Here is a 25,198-nt window from a genome sequence, read left to right as displayed (position 1 = left end):
TATTATTTTCTTATTCCCTTTAATGATTTGATCAATCTTCTATTCTTACATCTGGCAATCTGAGCAACTTTGTTGAAGATAACACTATGTAATGTAACAACCACTGTTAATCCCTATCATTTGGTTTGAGACCCTGCATCATTGTTAACATCCTTGCGTTGCTTTGTTTGTAATTTGCTATTGTTCTTTTTTTTGTACTATTTTCTTTAAAATAAAAATTTAAAAAATGAAAATGAAGAAAAGGAAAATAAAAATGCATGAGGTTATGTCTTGTATAATAACTCAAATTTGAAGGCAAAATCTAAAGTGAAAATTTAGACAGGGCAATTCTGCAAAAGTGATATGATCAAATTTACAGCTCTCTGGTGTGCTAATTTGATTCAATAACAGACTCAAAATATATGAGAAATGCATTGTTAGCAGCAAGTCTCTTAAATTATCTTCCATGAGACTTTTAGTAGAAAATGAAAATCATACATCAATTGTACTTCTCTAGTAAGAGTTTAAGGCGCAGTAATAGGATACTGATGATTGAGGTCATTTATGTAAGTTTGGGAAATCTGGCTTTATAATATAGTAATGAAATTAAAGAGCGCTCTGATCCAGGACTGTCCTGCAAATAAAAGTGTAATTCACATCAATGTGGATTTGGGCCCATGGATGACCAACAAAGTCCTCTGGAAAGGACATAGCTCCCTTTTAGCTCTAAACCTGTATTTGATTGCAAATCCTCAAAAAGGATCATGGCAGAGACAATTCTGATCTAAAAACAGCCACAGAGAATGTCATTTATTCTGCAAGACCAGGAGAATGTTTGGCAATACTTTAACACAGGCAGTTTCAAATTTAAGGCCACAGAAACTCCTGATGGATTAGCCATAATGCACGGATGCGAAACATACTCTCAGCACCACACAAACTTTAACTACCACTACCAGAGAGCATCTGTTGATACTGAATATTTTCTAATATCAACTTTTTTTTGTCTTTTCACAGCCAGTTTCAAGTCTTTCCTTCTTATAAGAATCAAGAGGCTGGATGTTTTGTATCTTAAGGTCATTTACTATTTAAGGTAATAAGGATAGGATCTTTTTTGCCTGTCAGTATACAAAACCGTATAGATCCTGGGTTACTGGATGACAGAGACCAGAATTTTAGCTTCTATCTTTCCCAGAAAGAACTGAAAACTTGTGTAAAAAGACAGGGCAATTTTAGCAAATATTCATATTGATACTGGCAGAAATTACTGGTTCTCATAAGAGAGAATTTTAATGTATACATAGGATATGTAGATGTAGCAAATAAACATACATGATTCATAGTTAAAATTAACAATAATTAATTAATAAGTTATTAGTATAAATATACTCTAAGTACAAATATTCCATGGGACATAAAAGCATTGTGATATTTGTCGTTGATCTGATACTCAGATTTAACATGGGTACCTCCCCCACTGAAATCCTTCTCTGTTTATAATAATCCTATTATTAGTGATTTGGGATTCAGTGTTGAAAAATTCTGTGCCCGTGTCGTAGGGGCCAGAAGGGCAGCCACGGAGCCAACAGAGGTGAGAAAAGCGGGACCAGGCAAGTTCTAACTGCAGGACAGGGTCTCTGGGGCTTTGCTGTGTAGGACAGTCACCAAGGTCTAGCAAAGTGCAGATACTGATTTAGCGGGCTGGAGCAGGGCCTGGCACTGTGAAAAGGGAACATGGCAAGAACCGGTGAAGTGATACCACACGAACTGGAGAAATCACCCTGCTGCCTGCTGCCTCCTCCCCGGACCCAATGGAATCACTGCTTAATAAAAGCTTATTGTATGACTCTGCCAAGTTTTGGGGTAATTTCTTAAGCAGTAATACAAAAACTAAACCCAAGAAAAATGAAAAAACGTCCTCCATCAGTTTTATATCTTTGTTTTTTGGAGATAGGGTCTCGTTCTGTAGTTCACGCTGGCCTTAAATTCACTATGCAGCCCATGCTGACCTCAAACTTAAGGCGATCCTCCTGCCTCAGCCTCCTGAGTGCTGGGATTATAGATGTATAGCCCCACACTCAGCGTAGCATCAGTTTCAAAGATAACTGGTAGAAACTTAAAGCCCAGAGGAAGATGAATTTCCCCAAGAGTACTTCTCACTCTTCCATCCGTACCAACATAATCAAGTGGCAGAAGGTGGCACCATCTTCCAAAAGACTTGAAGAAGCTAGTTGTTTGAGTAAAGTTGGAATCTGAAAGAACCCTGTTCAACTGCCAATTTAAATGAAAATATTTAATAACAGATAAAATCAATTTCTAAAAATAAAACATTACATGTTTAAATCACAAATGGCAAACTAAAAGTTTCTACTTTATTTTTGTGCTCTTAAAGCAAGAGTCTTAGATGTTAGGTTCTGGATTTCTGCGAATTCCATAAATGGCAATCAAAACTTCTATGAACTCCATATTTACATGATTCAAGTTGTACATTCATGTAACTCTCTGAATAAATTCATATGCTTTACCATATTTTCAGGAAGTTTGTGGTTCTCAACCCAACTTAAGAAATAACTGCCTTAAAAAAATCCAGAACATGCCAGGTGTGGTGGTGCATGCCTGTAATCCCAGTACTCAGGAGACTGAGGCAAGAGGATTGTTGTGAGTTTGAGGCCAGCCTGGGTGACTTCAAGGCCTGCCTAAACTATATGGGGAGATCCCATCTCAAAAGAAAAATAAATAAACAAGGGGCTGGGGATTTAGCTCAGCGGCAAAAAGCGCCTGCCTGGCAAGCGCAAGGTCGTGAGTTCGGTTCCCGGTACCGGAGAAAAACCAAAAATAAATAAATAAATAAATAAATAAACAAATAAAGGAAATGAAAGAAAAGAAATCCAGATGAATATTCTTACAATAGAGTTATAAAAATTTTTGAAGTGTCAGCTAATCATTAGTAATATTTAAATAACATTTGTAAAAAATAATAGAATATGTTTATAAAATATTTGATTCTTAATACTTCCTTTTATTTTCACCAGATATTTTTGTGATTACATATTCACTAAACCCTCCATATTTCTCAATACAATTTCACTGTGTTTATAGAGTTTAATCTCATTGAGGTCAGGAACATTTTATGAGGCAGGTATTACTAAAAAGTCTTCCTTTGTAGGTATAGAAACGGAGGTATAAACAGGCTGCACTCCTTGTCCAAGGTTACACAGTTGGTACTGGATTATGACTTCTATGTAAAAACATGCATCTTCAGAAGAAACTTTCTCTGTTTACGTCTTAATTTACAGGACGAAAGGATGAGAGCAAATAGCTGTACTGGTTACATTAACTGAAATAGGATATTAAAAGCCAGAAAAGAGTTGGAACCAAGTATGGAAAATGAAGATTTCTTGGCAGTCATCCTAGTGTAGAAGAAAGGAAGACTGACCATGGGTCCCATGACCAATGGAGCACCAGTGGGAGACAGCAGGTGACACTAGAGCAAAGCTCCGCTCGTGGGACACAGCTGCCGCTGTCCCACTCTGCTTTTCCAGGTTTGGTGACCTTTATCCTGATGTCGCTGGGGTACCTGTGGAGCACCAATGGACAGCTCTGCATGAAAGAAGAGCCGTTTGTCTCCATTGTGGCTAAACCTGGCCCTAATTCCATGTACTGATATGTACAGAGCTGGCCAGGACATTTCATTACCCTCTCAGTTCGCTTTAATCAACGTAAATGGGTCTAACAGAGGAGCTGATGTGTAGTTTTTAAAGCAACAGGACAGGTCCGCGATGCCCACCTATATCCCCCAACTAATATGTGTGTGAGTTAGGTCAGGAGAGACTGAGGTTCCAAACCGAACCCAGGATGTCTCAGGCATGAAGACTGTACATCGAAGCTGAAGCACTCACCCCAAAACAAAGCTACTTCCTCAAGCTGTGTTATGCAGATTACCTCTCTCTGCATACTGTAGAGGTGCTAGCAGGCCTCCTACCTAGCCCAGCTTACAGCGCTCCAGTACTTCCCGCCATTCTCACAGTCACTCATTCCCCAGCCAATCCCCTCTTCACGAATTAATGAAACCCTGGTCTGGCCCGGGATCCAGGCCTTTGTTCCCGTTAGCCGTTGTTCTGACTGGACTTAGGGCCCACCTGGCTCCCCACAACTACAGATATGTGTTTGTCTCTTCATTCTTCCATGGGTTGCACTGAAAGCAGCAGTTTGGAATTACTTACTGGAATCCCAGTAACTGTTCCCTTGGATTATAAATGTGGAATCACGGTGAGGTCAGCAGAGAGGGATCTCTATAGCTATCTCCTGGCTATAAACGCTAGGGTTTCTTCCTCCCCTTCTACTTTCACCCATGCCTGTGCTCTTTTCCCATAGTTGCCCACTACCGACTTTTGAATACCCTGTCATCTTAATCTAGACAACTGTTAGTAAAATCCATGCTATAGTGTAGATCTGGAATGCCCCCAGGGCTCATGTGATGAAGGTTTGGTCTCTAGTTGGTGGCACTATTAGGAAATAGTGTGCACTTTAGGAGGTGGGGCCTGGTTAGAGAATGGAGTTCCTTGGGGACATAGCTTTGAAGGAGGTATTGGGACCCCTTCTTCTTTTCTCTGTGCTTTGTGGCTGCCATGAAGTGACTCACAGGCTCCATGATGTAATTCCTACCATAGTGTTCTGCCTTCCACCACCCAGACACAATGGACCGAAGTGACCATTGACTGAACCCTCTGGAACCATAATTCAAAACAGACCTTTCCTCCTTTTAAATTGTTTTTCTCAGGTATTTTTCTCACTGCAATGAAAAGCTGACTAATAAAGAATATTTATGATGTCATTTTCTAATATATTTTCCCTAAAGTGGTTTCTACTTATTGTCTTTCTAACCTATATCTGAAGCCTTACCAGAAAGAAGCCAACATGTAGCATACAAGGGAGAAAATCATAATACTAAGTACTTTGTATTGGAAATGCTCTACTGGAGAAAAAGAACAGATTTTTTTTTGTACTGTCCCCTAGGAGTCTGACCTATGATGGAGTTTATAATCAAATATAGCATCTCATAGGATGTAGTATTATAACATCTCATATGACACTGTATTATACGGAGAAACATCTATAGAAAGAGACCTGACTGGCAGTGCCAGAACTGTATAGAATTTGAAGGAAAAATAGCCAGAATTTTCTTCCCTTTTTCTGCTCCAGGCCTAGGGAAGGAGAGGATAAACTCTAAAAGACGACTGAGAAAGCAGTGGTGAAGATTAGTCATGGGGGATGCTACTGTCTTTACAAGAAAAACACAGCTTTATTCCATGGTTCAGGTTAGATCACATGTTTGCAATTCTTTGACACAGCTATCATACTTAAGTACTCTTATTTTAAGAGAAAAAAAGACTTCTGTGAACACAGTGGGGAGCCTGACACAAACGGCCACTGGTGGATGACACCTTTCAAAATATACAGGGAGAAGCCTGAAAAGTAGCTGACAAACTCATCATTTTACTGCATTGTACATATCTCAAGATAAATAAAATATGGAGCCTTTACAAACGGTAAAATCCAATGGAAGAAAATGGCACAGAGGCGAAGTGGTTCAGCAGCCTGTTAGTCCTAGATCCCACATTTCCTTGTTCTCCCTGGGAGTGAAGAGACTGCATTTTCGTCGTGAAGGAGGAGGCTCTAGATCTGCAGTAAGCCACTAAGTGGAGACGATAAGGCTGTCAAAACTGCAGACTTTATTTCCTTGGCAGGGAAACCTAAGAGGGATAAACACCCCCAAGAACGCTTCAGTTACTGCTCCTTAGTATTCACACTCAATAGCTTCGTCTGATACTGTACATTTCTCTAAAATACGGCCTTGAAATATGACTCCTGAAATATTTTTACCATATAAGATTGCTCTTGATTTATTTTTGAACACATGAACATCAAGATGTCCGTTAGCCACGAAATGATTTGGCAGAAATAAACACAGATAAAAAGAAAACAGGACTTTATAATTTAGGGGGTGAGAAGATGCCACAGGAATGTAAGGGCAGGAGCAAAACAGGGCACAGATGCCGCTGTACACATCAGCTCTGCAAGTACTCTCCAGCTAAAGAGAAGACACACTCTGATAGGTTGGTACTGCACAGCGGTTCTATAGGAGTGCTTCTGGGTTTGCACTAATGGTAGGGGCAAACATGATTTCACATCTACTTAGTACTCTGAACTTGTAAGGAAATTTGTTGTCACTATAGCTATAACGATAGTTCAGTGAAAATAATAATTTAACATGGTTTTGCTTTTAATGTAATGAAGGTAAGACATTTTTATTATTGCTGGAGAAGGTATAGCATATTAAATATTACAAATTTAGATTATAATAGTAAATATTTCCCAACTATTCTTACCCTAGAAATAAATACTTAAGTAAATAATTTTCTATTGTATGGAAAATAGTCTTATATGAAGCTACGGTTTATATCTAGATGTCCCCACAAAGCCTCATGCAGTGAGAGGCAGGACTCCCGGAGGCTGGTCGCGGGGTGACGGTGCATCTGGAAGGGGGTTCTGCTGGGAGAGGTACGCGCTGAGTGTGAGCTGGAGGGATGTCCGCCTCCCCGGCCCCCTCTTCACTCTGACTCTGGCCATCACCAGGTGAGTTTTCCTCCAAGTGCCTCTCTGCTGTGCAGTGCTTTCTCAGAGCCCGCAGACGCCACACTGCGATGTCAGCCCAAACAAGCCGCCCTCCCTCTACCTTGTGTGTATCCAGCAGCAGTGTGTGCTAATGACACGCAAGTGCCTCAGAGGAATGGGGTGCGCACACACACCAACACCTGGCCTTTCTAATTCCTCTCCCATGGCTCTCAGGACTAAGAAATGGAACGTTTATGCTCCATTTCAGAAATGAAAGTTTAAAATTATTATGTATAAAGTTTGAAAATATCTCTACTATAACATGAATGAAAATGTTACAGAATGTAAAAGGATAAGTATTTCTAGTTCAATGAAAGCTTAATATATGATTAGTTCTCAGTTTTGTTAGTATTTCTAGAATAAACTATCATCAAACAACTTTTCAATTAACATACAATCACATTTTTAAAGGATTTATTACAGAAAAGAATGGCAGTAATTTTTGTGGTACCATTTATTATCAGAGTGTTTAGTGATCTGTACATCTATCTGTATGAGTCACACGTTGTTATTTATTTTTCTATTGTGTTTAAATGTGAAACAAAAGCTCTGCTATCAAGTGTATGCTTCAACTTAATTAATATATTTTAAATTTCTCAGGTTCCCATTCTATTTACATGTTTTCATCATATTTTACACATGCAATTTTCAATACAAATAATATAATTGTGTATTAAATTTTCATTTTTCCATGTACTTCATTAGTACTTGAGAAATTAAATCTACAATAAGAGAAAACAGCTATATTTAGCCTTCATTTTAAACTTTACCAGTATAGACAATATTCAATCAGACATCATTTGCTATTTAATTTGATTATTGATAAATAGATAAATGCATAGACAGATTTATAGATTAGATAGATAGATAGATGATAGATAGATAAAAGAGACACATCTGGTGAGGCCTAGATAAATAAGAGACACCTGATAACTTCCTCAATCGCTACATCCACTAATCGTGGCCTTTAAAATATGATTTCCAACCCTCTATAAACTTCCATACCCTGGGGTTAAATATGTGAAATTACTAACCAATAGAGATATACTGCTTTAAAAAGTTATGCTATACACTAAATTGCTATATCCATTAGGTTCAAAAAATGTTTTGGAAAATAATTATATTTCCACAGATATGTTTGAAGATATTTTGAAATATCACAAATTTTAGACTTAGAAACATTATTCAAGTTAAAATTTGACTTATTATCATAAAAAATCAGGAATAATCAATCACACAAATCTGATATTCACTCTAGAAATAATTGGAAACTACCTGGATTTGATAATGATGAAATTAATTTGAGGGGCTAGTTACCTGAAGTAATTGTTGAATTTCTAATCAAAGATTCAGAGACCACCATGTTCCCTTCAGTCTTCATACTCAATGATTTTATAATATTCAATAAATATTCTTGATACCATCTGTATATTAGCTTAATGGAACATGAATACATTCAAGAAACGAAGAGATTTACTATGATAGAGAATGACACAATTTAATAGATTTACTTAAATTTGTAAGTGATATAGCTGATACTTCTATTTCTGTCCTATGATCAAAGATAAAATCACTATTTAAAAGGAGAATTGTGGGATTATTGCATTCTGTTCATGTTAATGTGCTGACAGGTCACTGAATTCACTTAAAAAGAGACAAAACAAAACTATAAAGTTCATCCGAGCAAAGCCTAAATCAGTCAAGGAATACTTCAAGGCACCTGAAATGAGCTAGGTTTGAGGAAAACTATCTCAACAAAGCATAAGCCCAAAATGCCACAAGGCTAAGCTAGACGGATTGTACGTCAGCTAACTCATAGCACATGTGCTAGTCTGGCAGAAAATGCTGAGCAATGTAAACAGCAGATGAGGAATCAACTTCCAGAATACATAAAGCCTTCTGAATATATAAAAGAAGGGCAAAAATGTCCAAAAGCAAAAAAAGAATAAATAATGACTTATTCACAGAAGAAATACAAATGTTAACAAAAAAGTGAAAAAATTCCTTCCTGATAGGAATGAAATAAAAGAAACTGATTACTTATGATATATATAAGCAAATATAAATAACTATATACACATATATACCCACATATATATGTAAAAGGAAAAGACTGATAATCTAGAGTGATCACAGTATACCATAAGGGCACAAACACTTGTGAGAGTCATAATTAGGTCTTTTAAGAAGAATTTTTAAAATTTTCACTGTGTGTATAAAAATGAAATGTAAATATATATTAATTTAACAAATTTATTGCCATGAATATACATGAATGACTACTAATATTTTACACTAATTGAATGCTTAAGATTTACATTTTATTCTAAGCTTTATATTTAAGTCTTAAGAAATTTCCTGTGAAAGGTGCTTTTACTACCATTCTTATTTTGCAGTAGTGAAATTAAGGGCACAGAGATGAAGTCTGAGGTCCTAAATATAGCCAGGATTTCAACTAACCCAGCCAGTCTGTCCCCCGAACGCTCCTCAACACTGACTGCCACCTCGCTCAGAAATCCCTCACACTGTCACTTGTTCAGAGAGAACCTCTCAGCTCCACAAAGGTGTTCTAAGAACATTTCTACAGGTTTTTATAGTAGTAGAAAACTGGGATCCTGTTTAATTGACAGTACTGTTATGATTAAATAAAGTGTGATACGTACATAAGATCTAATACTATATTTTTGTAAAGTGAATTGATATAATCTTATGTGAACTGAATGGGAAAGATTAGAAGACACAAAAATTATCAAGTTAGACAAAGTCAAACCCCTCTCTCCTCTCTCTCTCTCACTCCCTCGCCCATCCCTTCCTGATCTCTTTACATGCAGGAAAATGCACGGGGAAGTATTTGAAGGGTAGATGGAGGTAGTGACGGGAACTTTTATTTGCCTCTGACATACGCAAATAAAGAACAGAAAAATTAATAGATTTGTGTTCAATGAGCTTATAAAATCTAACAAATAAAAAAGAAAACAGTGCAGTCCTTTATTCACGTAGTCTAGTGGAAGGAAGCGCATTTTAAAAATGCATAAATGATCCAACGCTGTCCGCCTAAGGAGTCACTGGAGTTCCGGGGGACATTCCACCAAACCCGATCTACAGGTGATGGGAAAGAGTTGAGGACAGTACGGTACAACCCTACATGCTGCTCCCCGCAGGCGTGGGTCGTTCATTAACTCTTCAAATGCTGTTTCAGATACCAGCCAAAACCTGGAGTGGGAGGGAGCATGCTGAGCTTCCGGACCTGACTGCAGTTCCCCACGGCAGGGCTGAAAACTTGCCAGGGATGGCTGAGACCCTGGGAGCAGGGAGGGAAGACGGGCGAGGGCGGGGCGCTCCTAGGGCTATGGTTTGCGCTGTCACTGAGAGGTCAGGGAAAGGGGAGACCACGGGAGGTGAGAGCGCAGGAAGCTCCTCCAGCAGCTCCAAGGATGGGTAGAAGGTAGAAGCTACGAGGAGGTGCAGAAGTACGAATGAATACCTTTGACACTTTCGGAAATGTAGAATAGTAAGAATTGATCTAGTGCCTGAAAATGAAAGGCGTCAAAGCTGTTCTGACTGATCCTAGCAAGGAAGAGCACCTTCCTGTCCAGTACAAGGACGACACTGAACACAGCTTCAACTGAATCCCCTTTTCAACAGGCTGCGCGCGAAGGCATCACAAGGCTCATGAATTATGTGTTACGGCAAAACAGAACATCAAGTGACTTAGATTTGCCCTCTTCATGTCATATACCCAGTGACATCAGGCTTGATGGTGCAGAAGAGCATTTATTAAACAACAAAAACTTAGAATTCACAATACGAAGGTACTTTCCTTTCAGAAGAGCGGTACACTTTTCAGATGAATTCTTGTCAAACCAACCAAACCCTAATATTCTTAGAGTAATAAAAAAATCTGCATGCTGCACATTTTGCTAGAAACATCAAATCTGTGGTTATGAAATCACCCTGGAACCACATTTTCATCACTTATAAAGAAATTGGGCCCTATCCTCAAAGAGCTTATTATAAAATATTATATCTTTTTTAAAAAAACCAGCACGCTGAAAAAATTTATACTTTATGCCTGCAAATTTCAGGAGTTAGAAATGAATATAGGACCTAAATTTTAATTATGATCCAAAGATTCTGTATAAAAAGACTGCCTTACATAAGCTGCTTTTTCTGAGGTATTTTTAAAAGGATTAACAATTAAGCAGTTAAACTTCAAAAGAAGTTCAAGGATTGTTCTTTAAATGTTTGGTTTATGTTTACTTGGAATACAGATCAGAATATTGCCTAAGGAAAATAAGCTGTTTTTCAGCTATACATAAATACCTTTAGAGGTAAGTTTCAAAGTCTTTTAAATTTTTTTTCAATTTGTTTCTGCTCAAAACCGGATCACAGCTGTCCACTAAAAAAAGGAAGGAGAACCTGGGGTTTATATAAGGACAGCTACTGCTACTAATCACCAGGTCTATCAACACACAGAAATCCACCTCCTTAAAGAAAGAAAATCAATAGTTATAGAACAGCCAGCATTTCAAGTACATGGTGAGTGTTATAACTATACTCTATTTTAAAATTCCTAAGCTTTATACCTGTGACCAACAGGGAAAAACTAAGCATTTATAATGGGGTGTTCTGTGGAGAAAAATTTCTGCTTACATCATTTCACTCCAATAGATTTGCCGGGACAATTACTCTGGCTCAAACTGAAACAGCCCAATTATTGGAGAAACTGCCTCAGGCTTTCAGAGCCTGCTGGGCTTTAAAAATCCAGGATGCCGTAGTATTCGCATTCTTAAAAAGACAGCCAGAAAAGACAGTAAACAAATGTTAAAAAGCTATTCCTCAACACTACTGCAAAGTGATTCTATTCCTTATATTAATTTAGGAGACATAATTAAACATTGTCAATTTTTCAATATTGCTAAATGGCCATTGTGCATAAAGCAAGACAATTAGGACATAGAGTGTGTATTATAAAAAAGTCAGATAAAAGGAATTTATATATATAGCAATGTATAGATCCCATTTTTAATTTTAAAATAGTCTAGGCATTCCTGAGAAAAATAAAAATCAACAGGTGTAGAAGCAGCCTTATTTTACGTTAATGAACTGTTGTATTATACTACTCCACCAGGTAACTTCATTACCTGCTTCCCTTGTGCCTTTTAAACTTCTACGCTAGCCCTGGAGGACAAGATCGTACTACAGTGTACAAATACACTGTGCTAAAGTCACAGTAGTCAAAGCACATAGGTCAGCCCAGGGGACATTCTTTACTACTAGCCTTCACCTCTGGTATCAGGGGCCTTTAAACGGGCTGAGTCAGATGGGTGGGGTGAAGTCTCCTTTCTCCCTTGTCACAACCTGTGAAGACATTCTCAGGTATAACCAGACGTCTATGGGAAATTCAACAGAATGGAAGAAATAAAAGTAGTTATTTTTAAAATTCACCTATTCATCTATTCAACTATTCTTCTAATTACTAAAAAAAGACTACAAAATGATGGTGAAGTTGTTAGTCATTGGGAATGGAAGTCTGAACTACTTCTGATACAGGCACAAGGAAGAAAAATTAAAACAACATGGCAAGTGTTAAGCTAGACTGAGTATGGTTCAGAAAGGGTGACCAGACACCTGCACAGTTTAAGGAAGAGACAGCTGACGCAGCCCTACGGCCAATCAATGAAACACACTGGTGATATTTTAAAGAAGATACTGGAAAGAAGCAAAATTGTCAGTATTTAGTTCACAAAGGCCCCCCCCCCACAAAATTAAAAGGTTTAAATGAGCGGGCGTTGTAGCTCAGTGGCAGAGCTCTTGCCTTGCACGCACAAGTCCCTGGGTTTAGTACCACTCCCCTCCCCCCAAATAGGTTTACAAAGGCCCATGACACAATGGTATAAATGGAGAACAGAGTTTGTTTGACAGAGGCCCTGATATAGACAGTAGCAATCTCACAAATCATGTGGGAAAAATTAACATATATATGAAAATGCTTCTAGAAAAAATATATCAATTTCCTTAGTCATCCTCTAGCACAGATTCCTTACAGACTTTTTTATAAATGCTCGCAGGCATGTTTGTGGTTTGTGTCTGCACATTAAAGTGCATAATTCTACATGTAGATGTACCTACCTGGATCTGCCTGCACCATAAACACACCAAATTCTCTCTTCAAAAAATTACACATTGCTGAAGGAGATGCAATATTAAAAACTCAACAATTCTAAGTGATAGCAAAGATATTCATGATTTTTATTTTAAGGTACAGAAACCAACAGAATTTATAGCCTAAATAAATAATGGCTAAATTTCTTTATCATAAAAATGACAGATTTCTGACTCACTGCATACAACTCACTTTCTTAGTTTTTGAATGAGCTGAAATCTGCCGAGGGCTAGAATTGTTTTTGGGTATCTAGCTCTAGATTCTGGCCTACTTTCTTCCTCATTTTCCACTGAGAAGCGATTCACTGCTTCATGCTTTTGCCTCCCCCGCTTTGTCCATGCCGTCGCAGGCAGCTCTAACGTGTTTGGCAACGGTGCCGGTGAGAATTATGTAAGCATAAATGCCCCTTGGGAAGCTCCGAGATATGTTCAGGGCATTCCCCACAGGTCCTCTTCCTGTTTCCTAAAGTACACTGTGGACGTAAATGAGTGCCTGTTATAAGAATGAGGGTATTTACAGTTATGTAAAAATTATCCTTTTCAGGATAGACAAATAATCTCTGTAACATAAAGTCATTAGTTCCAGATAGCAGATTTCACCATTTTAACTATAAAAGTTGTGCTTTCATTACAGTTTGAGAAACAGGCTGTATCATTTATCCGCCTTTTTCACTCAGTGGAGAATTATACGAAAATGGGATAATATGGGACTAATATGGGACTCAGGGAAAATATCCCCAAAATAAGCTGCTTTTTTCTTTTTCTTTCTTTTTTTTTTTTTTCATTCTGAACAATTTATGTACAGGAAATCAACAGCCTTAAATACAGGATCAGGATTAAGGTCTCTTTAACCTGTCTCACACCCCACTCTCCAGCTGTACAGGCAGAACTTTCTGCAAAATTCCCAAACTTTCTGAGGACCTGGGCCTGCCTCCAGACCTGCCAAAGAAGAAGCGTGTGTGTCCTCCCTCAGCGTTCGCTACCGAGACTCACATTTGAGGAGGACAGGCAGAGGTCTGTCATCAGAAGCAGCGCTGCGCAGACCTATCCGGTGCCACTGGCCTCTATTTCAGGCCCCGCAGGACCACTTACAATCTGTTGCTTGTCCCACAGGGCCTACCACAGACTGCCTCAGGTCACAGGTGCTCCCCAAAACCCCTTCGCCCATCCCTACAGGAAAACAGTGTATGTTTCTGAATTCATTTTGGACTAGTGGGTAATCATATTCCTCTGATCTGATTCCTTTGCTGTGATTTTTCTCCTTTTGCAGATCACTTTGTATGCCTCTTCTCCCACTTAGCTTGTATTTTCCCAGTTCATTCCAGCAATTTTTTAGAGAGTAGAGAAAAAGTTTCCCCTTACCCCTTTCCAACATCACTTTTCACAAATGTTAATTGTGGAAGGATATAACATATACGGTCTCAGTTGTTGTCACTTGTATTTTTGAATGTACACTGTAGGTAATCCCACATAGCACACATCTTTCCTCAGTTATACCTTTATTCATATGTGAGCTTATATATTTCTATGAAGTAATGACTTGAATTCAGAAAAGAAATGAAATCAAAAGAAAATGAAAGATTACATAAATGTCACTGCCTTGCTGCAGATTTGACGTGTTCTTACTGAACTTAGCTCTGTGAATATACAGACTGGAATTCTACTGCAAAAGAAATACACCTGTTTGTGAAGTAGTGCTCCTGGCATGAGGCTCTTGACATAGAGGAGGCTCGAAGATATGTGAAAAAGTCCTGGTAATCATACATTAACACACACAGTGCCCTCATTTTTCCTTCCTAGTGAACCTGAGAGCTTCATGTAAAAGTTCGCACTGTTCTTTCTTTCCCCCATACTTGTCAAAAAAAACAACTTAGTTGCCTCACACATACAGTAAAAAATCAGAGCACGTCAGTTACAATCCAAACTGGCTCTTCTGATCTGCGTGACAGATTACATTACTGAAAAAAGTAAGCACGGATTAAAACTACTAGAAATGGAACCCTTAAAATTATTTTGTTAATAGACTTGAATTTCTGTTAGTTTATGCTTTATCTTCTAGATTATCATTGGAAATCATGACACAAGTTTTTGTCTTTCTCAGGTAACTTGACTTTTTCTGACGCTTTAAGTTTTTGGCTTTTTTTTATAGAATAAGTAACATGGCTGTTTGAGGAAAATTAGAAAACTACAAAGAACAAAATCTCACCATTCAGTAATGGGATTTTCTCAAAATGACATTTTTTTTTACTGATAGAATTTTTTTGAATGTTTGGAAAGTTTAAAATATATAGCAAATTATAAGGAAAAGTATGAAATTACTCAAAATTCCATTATTCAATGATAACCTATTTTACTTTTATTTCTGTATGTATTATTTTATATAACTAAAGTAGGATAACATTAATTTATATTATTCTTAAATTTACTTAAATTTATTGATAAGTAATTTCCTATATCAATTCTTTTTCAGATATGAATTTCAATATCTGCATTCTTTTCCTTCTGCTTCTGAAGTCATTTAACCTTTCCTTACTTATATATTTAAGAAAACAAGGCAGCAGAATATTCCTGTCTAAGCACACACAAAACTTTTTAATTGCCCTGATAAGTGCTAATGACTTTTGGGTATCTCTGTGTACTGCCTGCTCCATTGTTGTTGAGAAAGAACAAGGGACAGATTGAGAGACAGAGAAGAGCCAGGAATATTCAGGCATGTGAAACGGTCTCTCTCATTTAGATAAAAATTGACGGTGTAGTACATCTTTCTTACGTGTAGTTTTCTGCAATATTACGGTAATAAGCAACATTTTATTAAAGCTAATAGAATAAGAGCAATAATGAAACAAGTCAACACGTTTACACTTTATTTTCCCTCATAAAGGAATAAAAATGCCAGAATTTCATACCTGGGGATATGATGTAGAAGAAGTCTTTAAATTCATCCATCCAAACTTCTGCCAGTCTGCGGTTGTTCTTGTTGATGACATGGCCAGTGCCGCCAGGGAAAGTGTACGGGGTGGCCTTCCGAAAAACATGACCAACGTGGGAGCAAGTCACAATCTCCAAAGAGCCTCCACACTGCCAAATCTGGGGAAAAGCACAACTGTTATACAACAACTCCTACAAGTGATTCAATAATGTGAGAAAAACTGAAGCTTAGGCCAGTACTTCAGATCTTATGTTTCAAAAGAATTTTGCAGAAGACACAAAATACAGAACTAGTACGTGTCTATTTCACAAAGGATCCTAATTTGTAATATCTCAATACATTTACACACCTGTAGCATTGGATCATGACAGTAAAATATAATTGCATTCATGCCATTTTATTAGACAATCTAATTCCCAGTTTCTGGTGCTTAACTCAATCACTATTTAGCAGTTACTTGGTATGCGCAATCTGTCACATGAATGTATTTGTACTATTTATTTATTTATTTAGGTAGGTAGGTAGGTAGGTAGGTACCGGTCATTGAACTGGGGACCTTGCACTTGCCAGGCAGGCACTTGTGCCACTGAGCTATAGTCCCGGCCTCACATTTTAAAATGTAATATAAAAAACTTTAGTTTGTAGTTTTCTGCAATATTACGGTAATAAGCAACATTTTATTAAAGCTAATAGAATAAGAGCAATAATGATTAATTTGAAGAAAAATCATTCCATTTTACTCCATTCCTCTGGAATTTTAAATGACCATTCCCTCTGTATTTTAGATTTTTGGATATATTGTTCTTACTGAAATATGCTGGGATGCCATTATATCAGCGAAATATCTATACAGTCTTTAAAATCCACCTTCAAGATCATTTTGTTTTTTGCCAAGCTTGATGGAACATGTTTCTAATTCCAGCACTTGAGAGGCTGAGGCAGGAGAACTACCACAAGTTCAAGGCCAGCCTGGGATACGTAGTAAGTCGGCAGACACCCTGAGCCACATAATAAGACGTGTCTCAAACCAGATCAGAAAATTATTCCTTTCTTGTAGCATGCTCTAAAGGGAGATTTACTGTTGTGTGTTTTTTGTACTTTAAACAGTTTTACTGAAGAACTGATCACACTGTTTTATAATAACCAGTTGTTTACTTCACTAGCTCTCCTTTAATGTCATATTACCTGACAGCCTACGATGTACTGTACAGTTGAGACTAAGCACTATCTAAATTATCCACAGAATATTTATAAAATATCACTGTATGGACTACATCAGTAGTATGCAGTCTTCCATGGGTATGTGTACATACACACACAGTTTGCCTTTAACATGCATAAGTTATGGGTCTGTGGATTGAACCATGAATCAAAAGTATTGGAAAAACAGATTCTATGTGTACTGAACATGCATAGATATTTCTGCCCTTGTTCCTTAAAATTATAGTTTAACAAGTATTACACAGAATTTATATTATCTATGATAATATACATTATTTAAAGTACACAGAAGGACATGTAAAGGCTGTATGTAATTATATCAATTTATGTAACTGACCTGAACACATATATGAGGGACCCTGGAATGAATCTCCCCATGAATACTGAGGGAATGACTATATATACGCATGTGTATATACCCATATATATGCATACATATACTCTATATACAAAAACACACTACTACACTGCTACACATAGAATTAAGGTTACACATAACAAACATATATGCTACACATAACAAACATATATGTTTGTTACATATATGCTACAAGTCTTCTAATAAACAAAGGCAATTGTCATTGCTATATGAAAATTTTTGAAACGTTTGAAAGCTCTGTATTTTAAAACATGGCAACAAATTCCAAAGTATCAGAGACTCCCTTTACCCTTACTAAGATTCCTCCAACAGTAATAACTTACACATCAGTGGTGTAATATCACACCAAGAAACTGATATTGGCATAATTTTATTAATTTGACTACAGATGAAATCTCATATATATAGATCGAGTGGTGGCTGACAACAAAAATATATTCATCAATGCTCAACGGACTAAGAATTCTACCATCAAGTCATCAGCATAATCAGTTTATATTAATGGTGTTTTTTCTTGGCCATAAATAGTCATATTCTTGCCGTCTCTTTCCAACAGAAACAGCTCTGGTCTCTTTTTTCCTCCTCCTCCTCTTCCTCATCCCCGTCCTCCTTTTCCTCCTTCCCCTCCTCCCCTCCCCCTCCCCCTTCCCCTCCTCCTACTCCTCCTTCTCCTTCTCCTCCTTAATTTAAGAAAACCAGTTTTCTTATATTGGGGTCCCAACTTTATGGCCTCATTTAATTCTCAGTAGCTCCTTACAAGCCTCTCTCAATCACTTTGCTGTGGCTGCCACTCAAAACTGTACATCCTCAAAGTAAAGACAGGAAGGGTTATGTTGGCTCATGGTGTTCAGAAGATTTGGTACACTGGTGCGTGGATCCAAGGCAGGCCTTGGTAGAAGGCCTGGGTGGAGGAAAGTTGCTCATCCAAAGGCACCGAGCAAGCAGAGCACCTGTGGAGAGTCCAGGACAGGGCTACACCCTTCCATGTCTCCCCCCAGTAACCAGACTCTCCTGGCCGGGCCCCACCTCACACCAGCACACTCAGCTGCTGAACTCGGTGAATGAAGCCACTGATGACTGTGGCACCCCACCATCCACAGACTTTCCATACATCCTGCCGTTGAGCACAGGGGAGGACTGGGGGACATTCTAGGCCTAAGTCATAGCAAAGCCCAGTATCCAAATACCGCTCTAAGGGGTGTTACAGCCCCAGACACGGATTTTGAGAGAACATGATTCAGTCCATAGCACGACCTCACTGTCTCTAGTGCCACCCCCCTGAGCTAATCCACACCTCTCGTGTCTCAGTGAGAGAGGTACTTAACGGTCCTGTGGTTTTCCTGCTGTGCTAGTATATTTTTCCCCCTAAGAAATCAGGGTGGTTTTGCACAGCATAAATTTCATTTTACGTCTACGCTCAAATTGTTCAGTGGTTTCTCACTGCAATGTGAATGTGAATGAAATCCTTCAGTAGGCTCTCCAAGGCCCCACATGATTCTCTCGCTCTGTAAATATGGCGATATTGGCACTCTGTTATTTCCTAGCGTAACATACTTGTTTTACACACCAAGTCCTCAACACCTGCTTTCCCCACAGCTGCATGACAGTTCTGGTACGGATGGCCGTGTCTCATGCTTTGGCATCTCAGCCAAACTTCACTTTATCAGAGAAATCTTCCTTAATGGCCATATTTAAAGTAGACCCAGCCACTGATTTTTGCCTAATAGAAGCCTGTTTAGTTCACTCATTATTTATCAGAATCTGTAACTTATTTATTCGTATTCCTGAGTAGTTTATTTCTTCTACTTGAGTGCAGACGCTAAAAGAGGAGCAGAGATGTCGAGTCGTTTTCTGTGCTGCTGGAACGAGGCCGAATGTCCTTAGTGAATACCACCATGTGTTGTGATGAACAGTTAAAATTAGCTAACAAGGTTAACAAGGAAAGGGCATCCCTGGCTTAAGATTTAAACAGCTATATTTTGGAATGATATTAAACTATATTTTTGTTAGGAATATGTCTAATATCAAAGCAGGCACAGAAACCCAGTCAGGTGCTGTGCACGCTGCTCCACGCAGCGTGGGAACTGGAAATGCTCCGCGGAGGCCCTAGCACAGCAAACAGCAATCAGAACTGGTTTGACATCAGGGTACGATGTGATTCCACCTTAACTTTTAACGCGCTCCAAAGGTGAGTGTTCAATCTCGCACTAATCTCTTTCTTAAGAACACGGTGTAGTAAAGCACTCAAGCATTCATACTGTGACCAGGCCTCCCAAAAGAAAGGGATTCCAAAATTCAGAAGAAAAAACACATTACGTGGTGTACATGCAGAAACGTAAGGTTTTCTGTTATTGTGAAGAATGCAGTTAGTGGTAAGAAGGCTTTTTCTCCACTTGTATGAATTAGGCACCGAGGAAAGCTTTTCTCCTCTTTCGTAAGTCAGAAAGGGAGCTGATGCATGCAGGTCAGGCTTGGCAGCTGCTAAACAGATATCATGGGCTAATCCCAGCGCTGCCTTCCGAAGGGAGCAGAACGTGTTCAGAACGGTCGTGGCAGAGCTTCAAGTGTGAAAATAGTATGACGCCAGGAAAAGAGGAAATCGCTCCAGCGTCGAGAATTCTGCAGGTGGGGTCAGGCTTTGCTGCGCAGCCTGCTCCTCAGAACAGTTAGGTCTAATGACGTCGAGCCCCTCGAGTCGACGTGGTCTTCAGCTGAAACTAGACAAAACTTCATGGATTTTTGGGCTCTATAGACTGTGGAACACAGAAAAGAAAAGAAACTGCGGGCTGAGCAACATGGCAGCTCAGCAGTGAAATGCACTATTGAGAAAGGCTGGCAAGGTACCACAGAGTGAGACAGACTGAGCTCTCCCGCTTCCCAACACTCTTGGGCAGCAGAGAGGACAGGGTTTGAAGCTGGACACGGCTACATGCAAACACTGACACCGTGCCGGGGAGATACGCACATGGGTGGAAGCCAGCAGGAGCAGAGGTACCACACTGAGCCAACGATCAGCAGGCAGACATTATCTCACCTGTGAGATGAGACTTGCTATTTCCCTAGCCATCCTATGTGACATCCATGCTGGGGGAGGCCGCCCCCAAATCCCTGCCCGTCCCCATTGCTAGCTTCTCTGTCAGCACGGGCTTACGGGGAAAGGAGAATCGCAGCTATGTAGTGAACACGAAACTAGGGTTTTAAATTTGACATGAGATTTTCTAATTACTAAACACTCAAGTGTTAAGAAAACTCGACCACAGTAAAATGACATTAGATTAGAAAGGGCTATTCCTCAGAGCAGGAAACATGACTGGAAGAAATAGTAAAACACTGTGACTCTCAGTTCACTAAACTCAGACTGAGTCCTGGATACATAAACCAGTAACTGACCACTGTCTTCTGATTTCCACATTTCCTTTTTGAAATACTGGTTAGCACTGCGGTTGTATAACGAGGTGTCCAAGGCCCATTATCTCTAATGCATCATTTCCTGGTCCTACTCAGGCTTGTAGCTTTATTGGGTCTATGTTAGTATCAGAACACAGAACACGATATCCCATGATATGGCATCTTGGCAACTAAGAAAACTGCAGGATGGGTAAGGTCACTCTGGCCTTTTCCCACTTTGCTCACCAGAAACATGGTGATAAAAGAATCTTCTGAACTATCTCAACTAAAAATTGATCATAACACCCTCATTCTAATATGGTCCTGACCGAAAAACCCAAGGCCAACAATAATGTGGAAATAGGCCTGGCTGAACCCTTCCAGTTCCATTCCCCACCCACTGCCCGGAGCCCCTCGTTACCATTCGACCATGCCCTGTCCGTTCACTCGTACTTCACGGGACTGTCCGTTCTTCACCGACTCTAAGCCTGAGCTTACAGCTTCCTGTGCGTTAGGGTATCAGCTCTGAAGGCTTTCTTGTCGTGTAGCTCACATATTACTTAAATGAATATCTCGTCACAGTCATGCTAAGTTAAATGTTTGCTACAACTTTTCTCTTGTTAAACTCTTTTGTTATAAAAATATCTACCACAAAACTTGTGATAGATAGCTAAAGGAAAGAAATTAATTTTTCTACCTTACATGTAAATACGCATACATAACAGAGAATGAAGTTTGGTTTCACAACTTTTAAAAAGGAGTTCTGATAGTCCACTGCGTTTCTCTCTTAACAGGCAAAGTTGAGGATGTATTTAGATGTTGATTTTATGTTACTCACAATGAGATTTTTGCATGCATATACTGTATATACAGGCATAACGCCCAAAAATGGCTATTGACTTCTAAAACAAAAGAAAAAAACTTCTTATAACTTTGACTTTCAAAAAAGGCAGCTACTGATTGCGTCTAGCAGGGATGCACAGAAGCATGGCAACTGCTCACTAACCCAGTTACTGTGAGCTCCTGACAACGCACTCCTGAAACACGAGGACTTCGCCCAGCAGCCATCTGTGCACGCGGAATGTGTTCATACACACTCATACTGTGTTTGGAGGTAAGGTTTTTTCCCCTAAATTTGCATGAAAATAAAAATTTAAGGTACGAATGCATAATAATATGTATTACTTAAATTAACATCTGGTCACAGTCATGCTAAGTTAATATAAAAATAAAACTTACAATTGATTAAATATTTACAAGATAGTTTCCATGTGCTGAGACTGGTGGATAATATGAAGGAATTAAGACAAAAACTTTCCTAGGAAATTATACAGTTAAATGCTAAAGTAGAAAGAGTTTAAATTGTGCAGAGTATCCAGTGGCTACCTTGATAACTTCCCTTACTATAGCAGACAGATATTCTGCTATGAAATAAGCAAACAGATACATTCCAGTCATTCTCCCACTCTCTCTACCTACTTTAAAATTATGTAAGTCTTTGAAGATTTAATTTTCCCATTGCACAGTAGTGGTAATAATTACTTCCAAAACCTTAATGCAACTTTATGTATAAAGTACCGCACCTGCTCTTGACACACGGTGAAGTAAAATGGTACTTGGTAATCATTTAACTTTTGCTGTTACTGTTTAGGAAACCAAAACTTGAATATTATTTGCTGTTTCTTACTTTAAAAATTATTTAAAACCTGAAAAAATTTACATTTCTTTAAAATTATAATATCAGTCTCCAAGAGTGTGGGTACACAGTGGTGAATTTAAAAGAAATATGTAATATAACAACCATTGCTAATTTACTATCATCTCATTTTGAAATTCTGTACCATTTTTGTTTTTGTGTTGTTTTGTTTTTGTCTTTTTATTATTTTGTTTCTGTTCTTTTCCTTTTAAAATAAAATTTTAAAAAAGGAATAGCCAATTCATTCCCAATTAGAATACTATGTTTATTTATTTTTATTTTAAAGATAAAAAAAGAACAATGAAGACAAAATCAAAACAGCACAAAAATAACAAAAATGATAAACTTTTGTTCTCTAAAATTGTTTTATAATGTCTGAATAAATAGGATCAACTGAATAAAACATGATATCCACATGAACAGGTGATATCTGAATTACTTTATTGAGCAAATCTGATTGTGTTTTTCTAGGCTTCCAACAGATTAACATTTACATATTTTTCTCAAGTAAATCTGATCATGTATAAAATACAAACTGTTCTTTTACCCATAAAGAATTGAAGTTAGCTGCTTGTCTTTATTCCCAGATATTTTTGTGTCTTTTGATGATGGAGGAGGCTGTTAATCAAAATGTAAAATGTCCGTTTCTCATTTCCTTAGCTACTTGATTTTATTTCTCTGTCTAAGAGACAATTAACTAACATACATTATCTTTCCATTTGTCGGCACCTACCTCAGCGACATTTTAATGAAGGCTTATAAACTTTATAAACTCCAACTTCACAACTCGGTTCTGTTGCTACTATTGTTTCTAAACCTGCAGCTGTCGTGCCAAACTAACACATTTGCTTGTTTTTACATGAATTTGATCGACTCTGCCAACCCACAAACCTAGTGTCTCTGCCATGGCACCACTGCTTAATATGACCTCACTAATAAGCACACCAATATCCACAGAGACCAGGAAGCACGATCGCTGCGAGGCTTCCCTCCAGCTCCTGAGATTATCTTCAAGCTCTCCCACTTGCCATAGCGTGACCTCGGTGGCTTCTTTCTATACTTGGTGCTTTAGGTCATTCGATGCAGACAGCAGCATCCACCCCCCCAAGCCCTTGTGACAATTAGGCCGAATAAGTGCACATGAAGGCATTGAGCCTCTACCCAGAAAATGCCTTGGAATGGAGAAAATCAGAGAGATTTGTTAAGGACTCACTGCAGTAACCTAGAAGGAGATATCATGATCCGGCCTACAGTAACGATGACAAGGTGGAGGTGAGTAATAACTTGCCACTTTAGAGAGTTCAAATTAGGAAGTGAAGTATGTGTTTCCTTGCAAGTCCTCTTGTGAGAGCCCAGCTTACACTATTTTATAGTAAATACTCTCGACTATGCCAGCTGTCATTGATCTCAATTTTCTCTGATTCACAGCATTTACTATCTACCTGTGTAATACCATATAGCTCTCAATTCTGTAGATTTTTATCTTGCTAAATGTTCATAAATAGGTGAGGTTATATATACATATATTGGTACATTTGTAAATATGTTATTTGGATTTAGGAGTCATATTCTCAAATACATTATTTCTTTGAAAAAAAGTAGTGCTTCCCTTTACAAAACTGAGGTATAAATTTTATTTATTTATTTATTTATTTATTTAGTACTGGGAATTGAACTCAGGACCTTGTGCTTGCCAGGCAGGTGCTTGTGCCACTGAGCTATATCCCCAGCCCTAATTTTTAAAAATCAAAATTGAAAGATACTATCTAGTAAGTGTGTGTTAAGTTTTTAAAAATGTTTAGTCCATATAGATGATCAAATAAACCTGTAAAATTTTCAAAATGTGTCTACCATACAATTTCATTGGGAACAAAATCTACCGCTTACTTTTCTGGCAAGTAAAAGCCAAAACAACATGTGAATGACGCTTGCTTTTAAAAGTTCCTAGAAGAACTTCCACTTCCACTTGGGTTGCAGACATACTTGAATAAACTGAGAACAAACTGTTTAATTTTTTTGTGTGTGAAGAAGCTGCATTTTATTCCTATCTTTTTCCAGTGAGAATCTTGTATTAGTACACGTTTGCAGTACATGTTTACATTTTTTGTGCAAGGTTGGTGCACGTTCAATTCTACAGTCTCAGCAAAGTCTAAAGAAGCCTCCACAGCAATGCCAGGTGCACTGTTATCCTTGAGAAGCTGGCATCAATGCCCGTTCACTGTACATGTATTGTATATGTTGTTGCTCAGAGGAGGCGGGCATACAGGTTTCTCTCTTCAATCTCGACTTGAAATTCACCATTTATTCTTCATGGTTGTTTTCACTGTAAATGCTTTCTTCAACTGTTTGATACACTATTCTTCTAGTTTACCATGTATGTAGGAGATCCATTTGATCTGGGAAATTTCCTTAGACCTGGAATCATAGTTCGATGTGACAGTAATACCTCAGGGAGAAGATTTGTCTGCCTCAAGTGTTACGGCTTTTTAATGCTCACTTGTTGGAGTAGTCACTTGGCAGAGATCACAGCGAGATTAAGCATATGTGAGGAATCCACCCAGGACTTGATACTTGATAATTTAATGGCCTCCACCTTTACACATTTGAGTGTGTGTGTGTGTGTGTGTGTGTGTGTGTGTAGTGCTGGGGATCAAAATTTGGAAAAAGTTACTTAATTTTGTGAGCCCTTAGAAAATTCACATGAAAAAGAAGAAATAAGGTTGTTAGTGGGTTCATTTAAAAATTATATGATTCAAAGTAATCTCTT

At 38.3% G+C, this 25,198-nt stretch overlaps 1 protein-coding gene across 3 annotated transcripts in view; it reads right to left on the bottom strand.

Moving 5' to 3' along the window:
• The window catches only part of Galnt13 (polypeptide N-acetylgalactosaminyltransferase 13), a 434,761-nt gene that overhangs the window by 118,086 nt on the left and 291,477 nt on the right, over positions 1-25,198 (bottom strand). For all 3 annotated transcript variants that reach the window (XM_013517499.1, XM_013517497.1, XM_005390819.2), the window contains exon 9: positions 15,726-15,906. In XM_013517499.1, the coding sequence (XP_013372953.1) occupies positions 15,726-15,906 (181 nt within the window). The remainder of the gene's footprint in view (positions 1-15,725; positions 15,907-25,198) is intronic.

The sequence above is a fragment of the Chinchilla lanigera genome, unplaced genomic scaffold (genome assembly GCF_000276665.1).
Source record: "Chinchilla lanigera isolate Chin_1 unplaced genomic scaffold, ChiLan1.0 scaffold00039, whole genome shotgun sequence".
Classification (NCBI taxonomy): domain Eukaryota; kingdom Metazoa; phylum Chordata; class Mammalia; order Rodentia; family Chinchillidae; genus Chinchilla; species Chinchilla lanigera.
The sequence above is the reverse complement of the archived record's forward strand: the minus strand, read 5'-3'. Positions and strand labels throughout refer to the sequence as shown.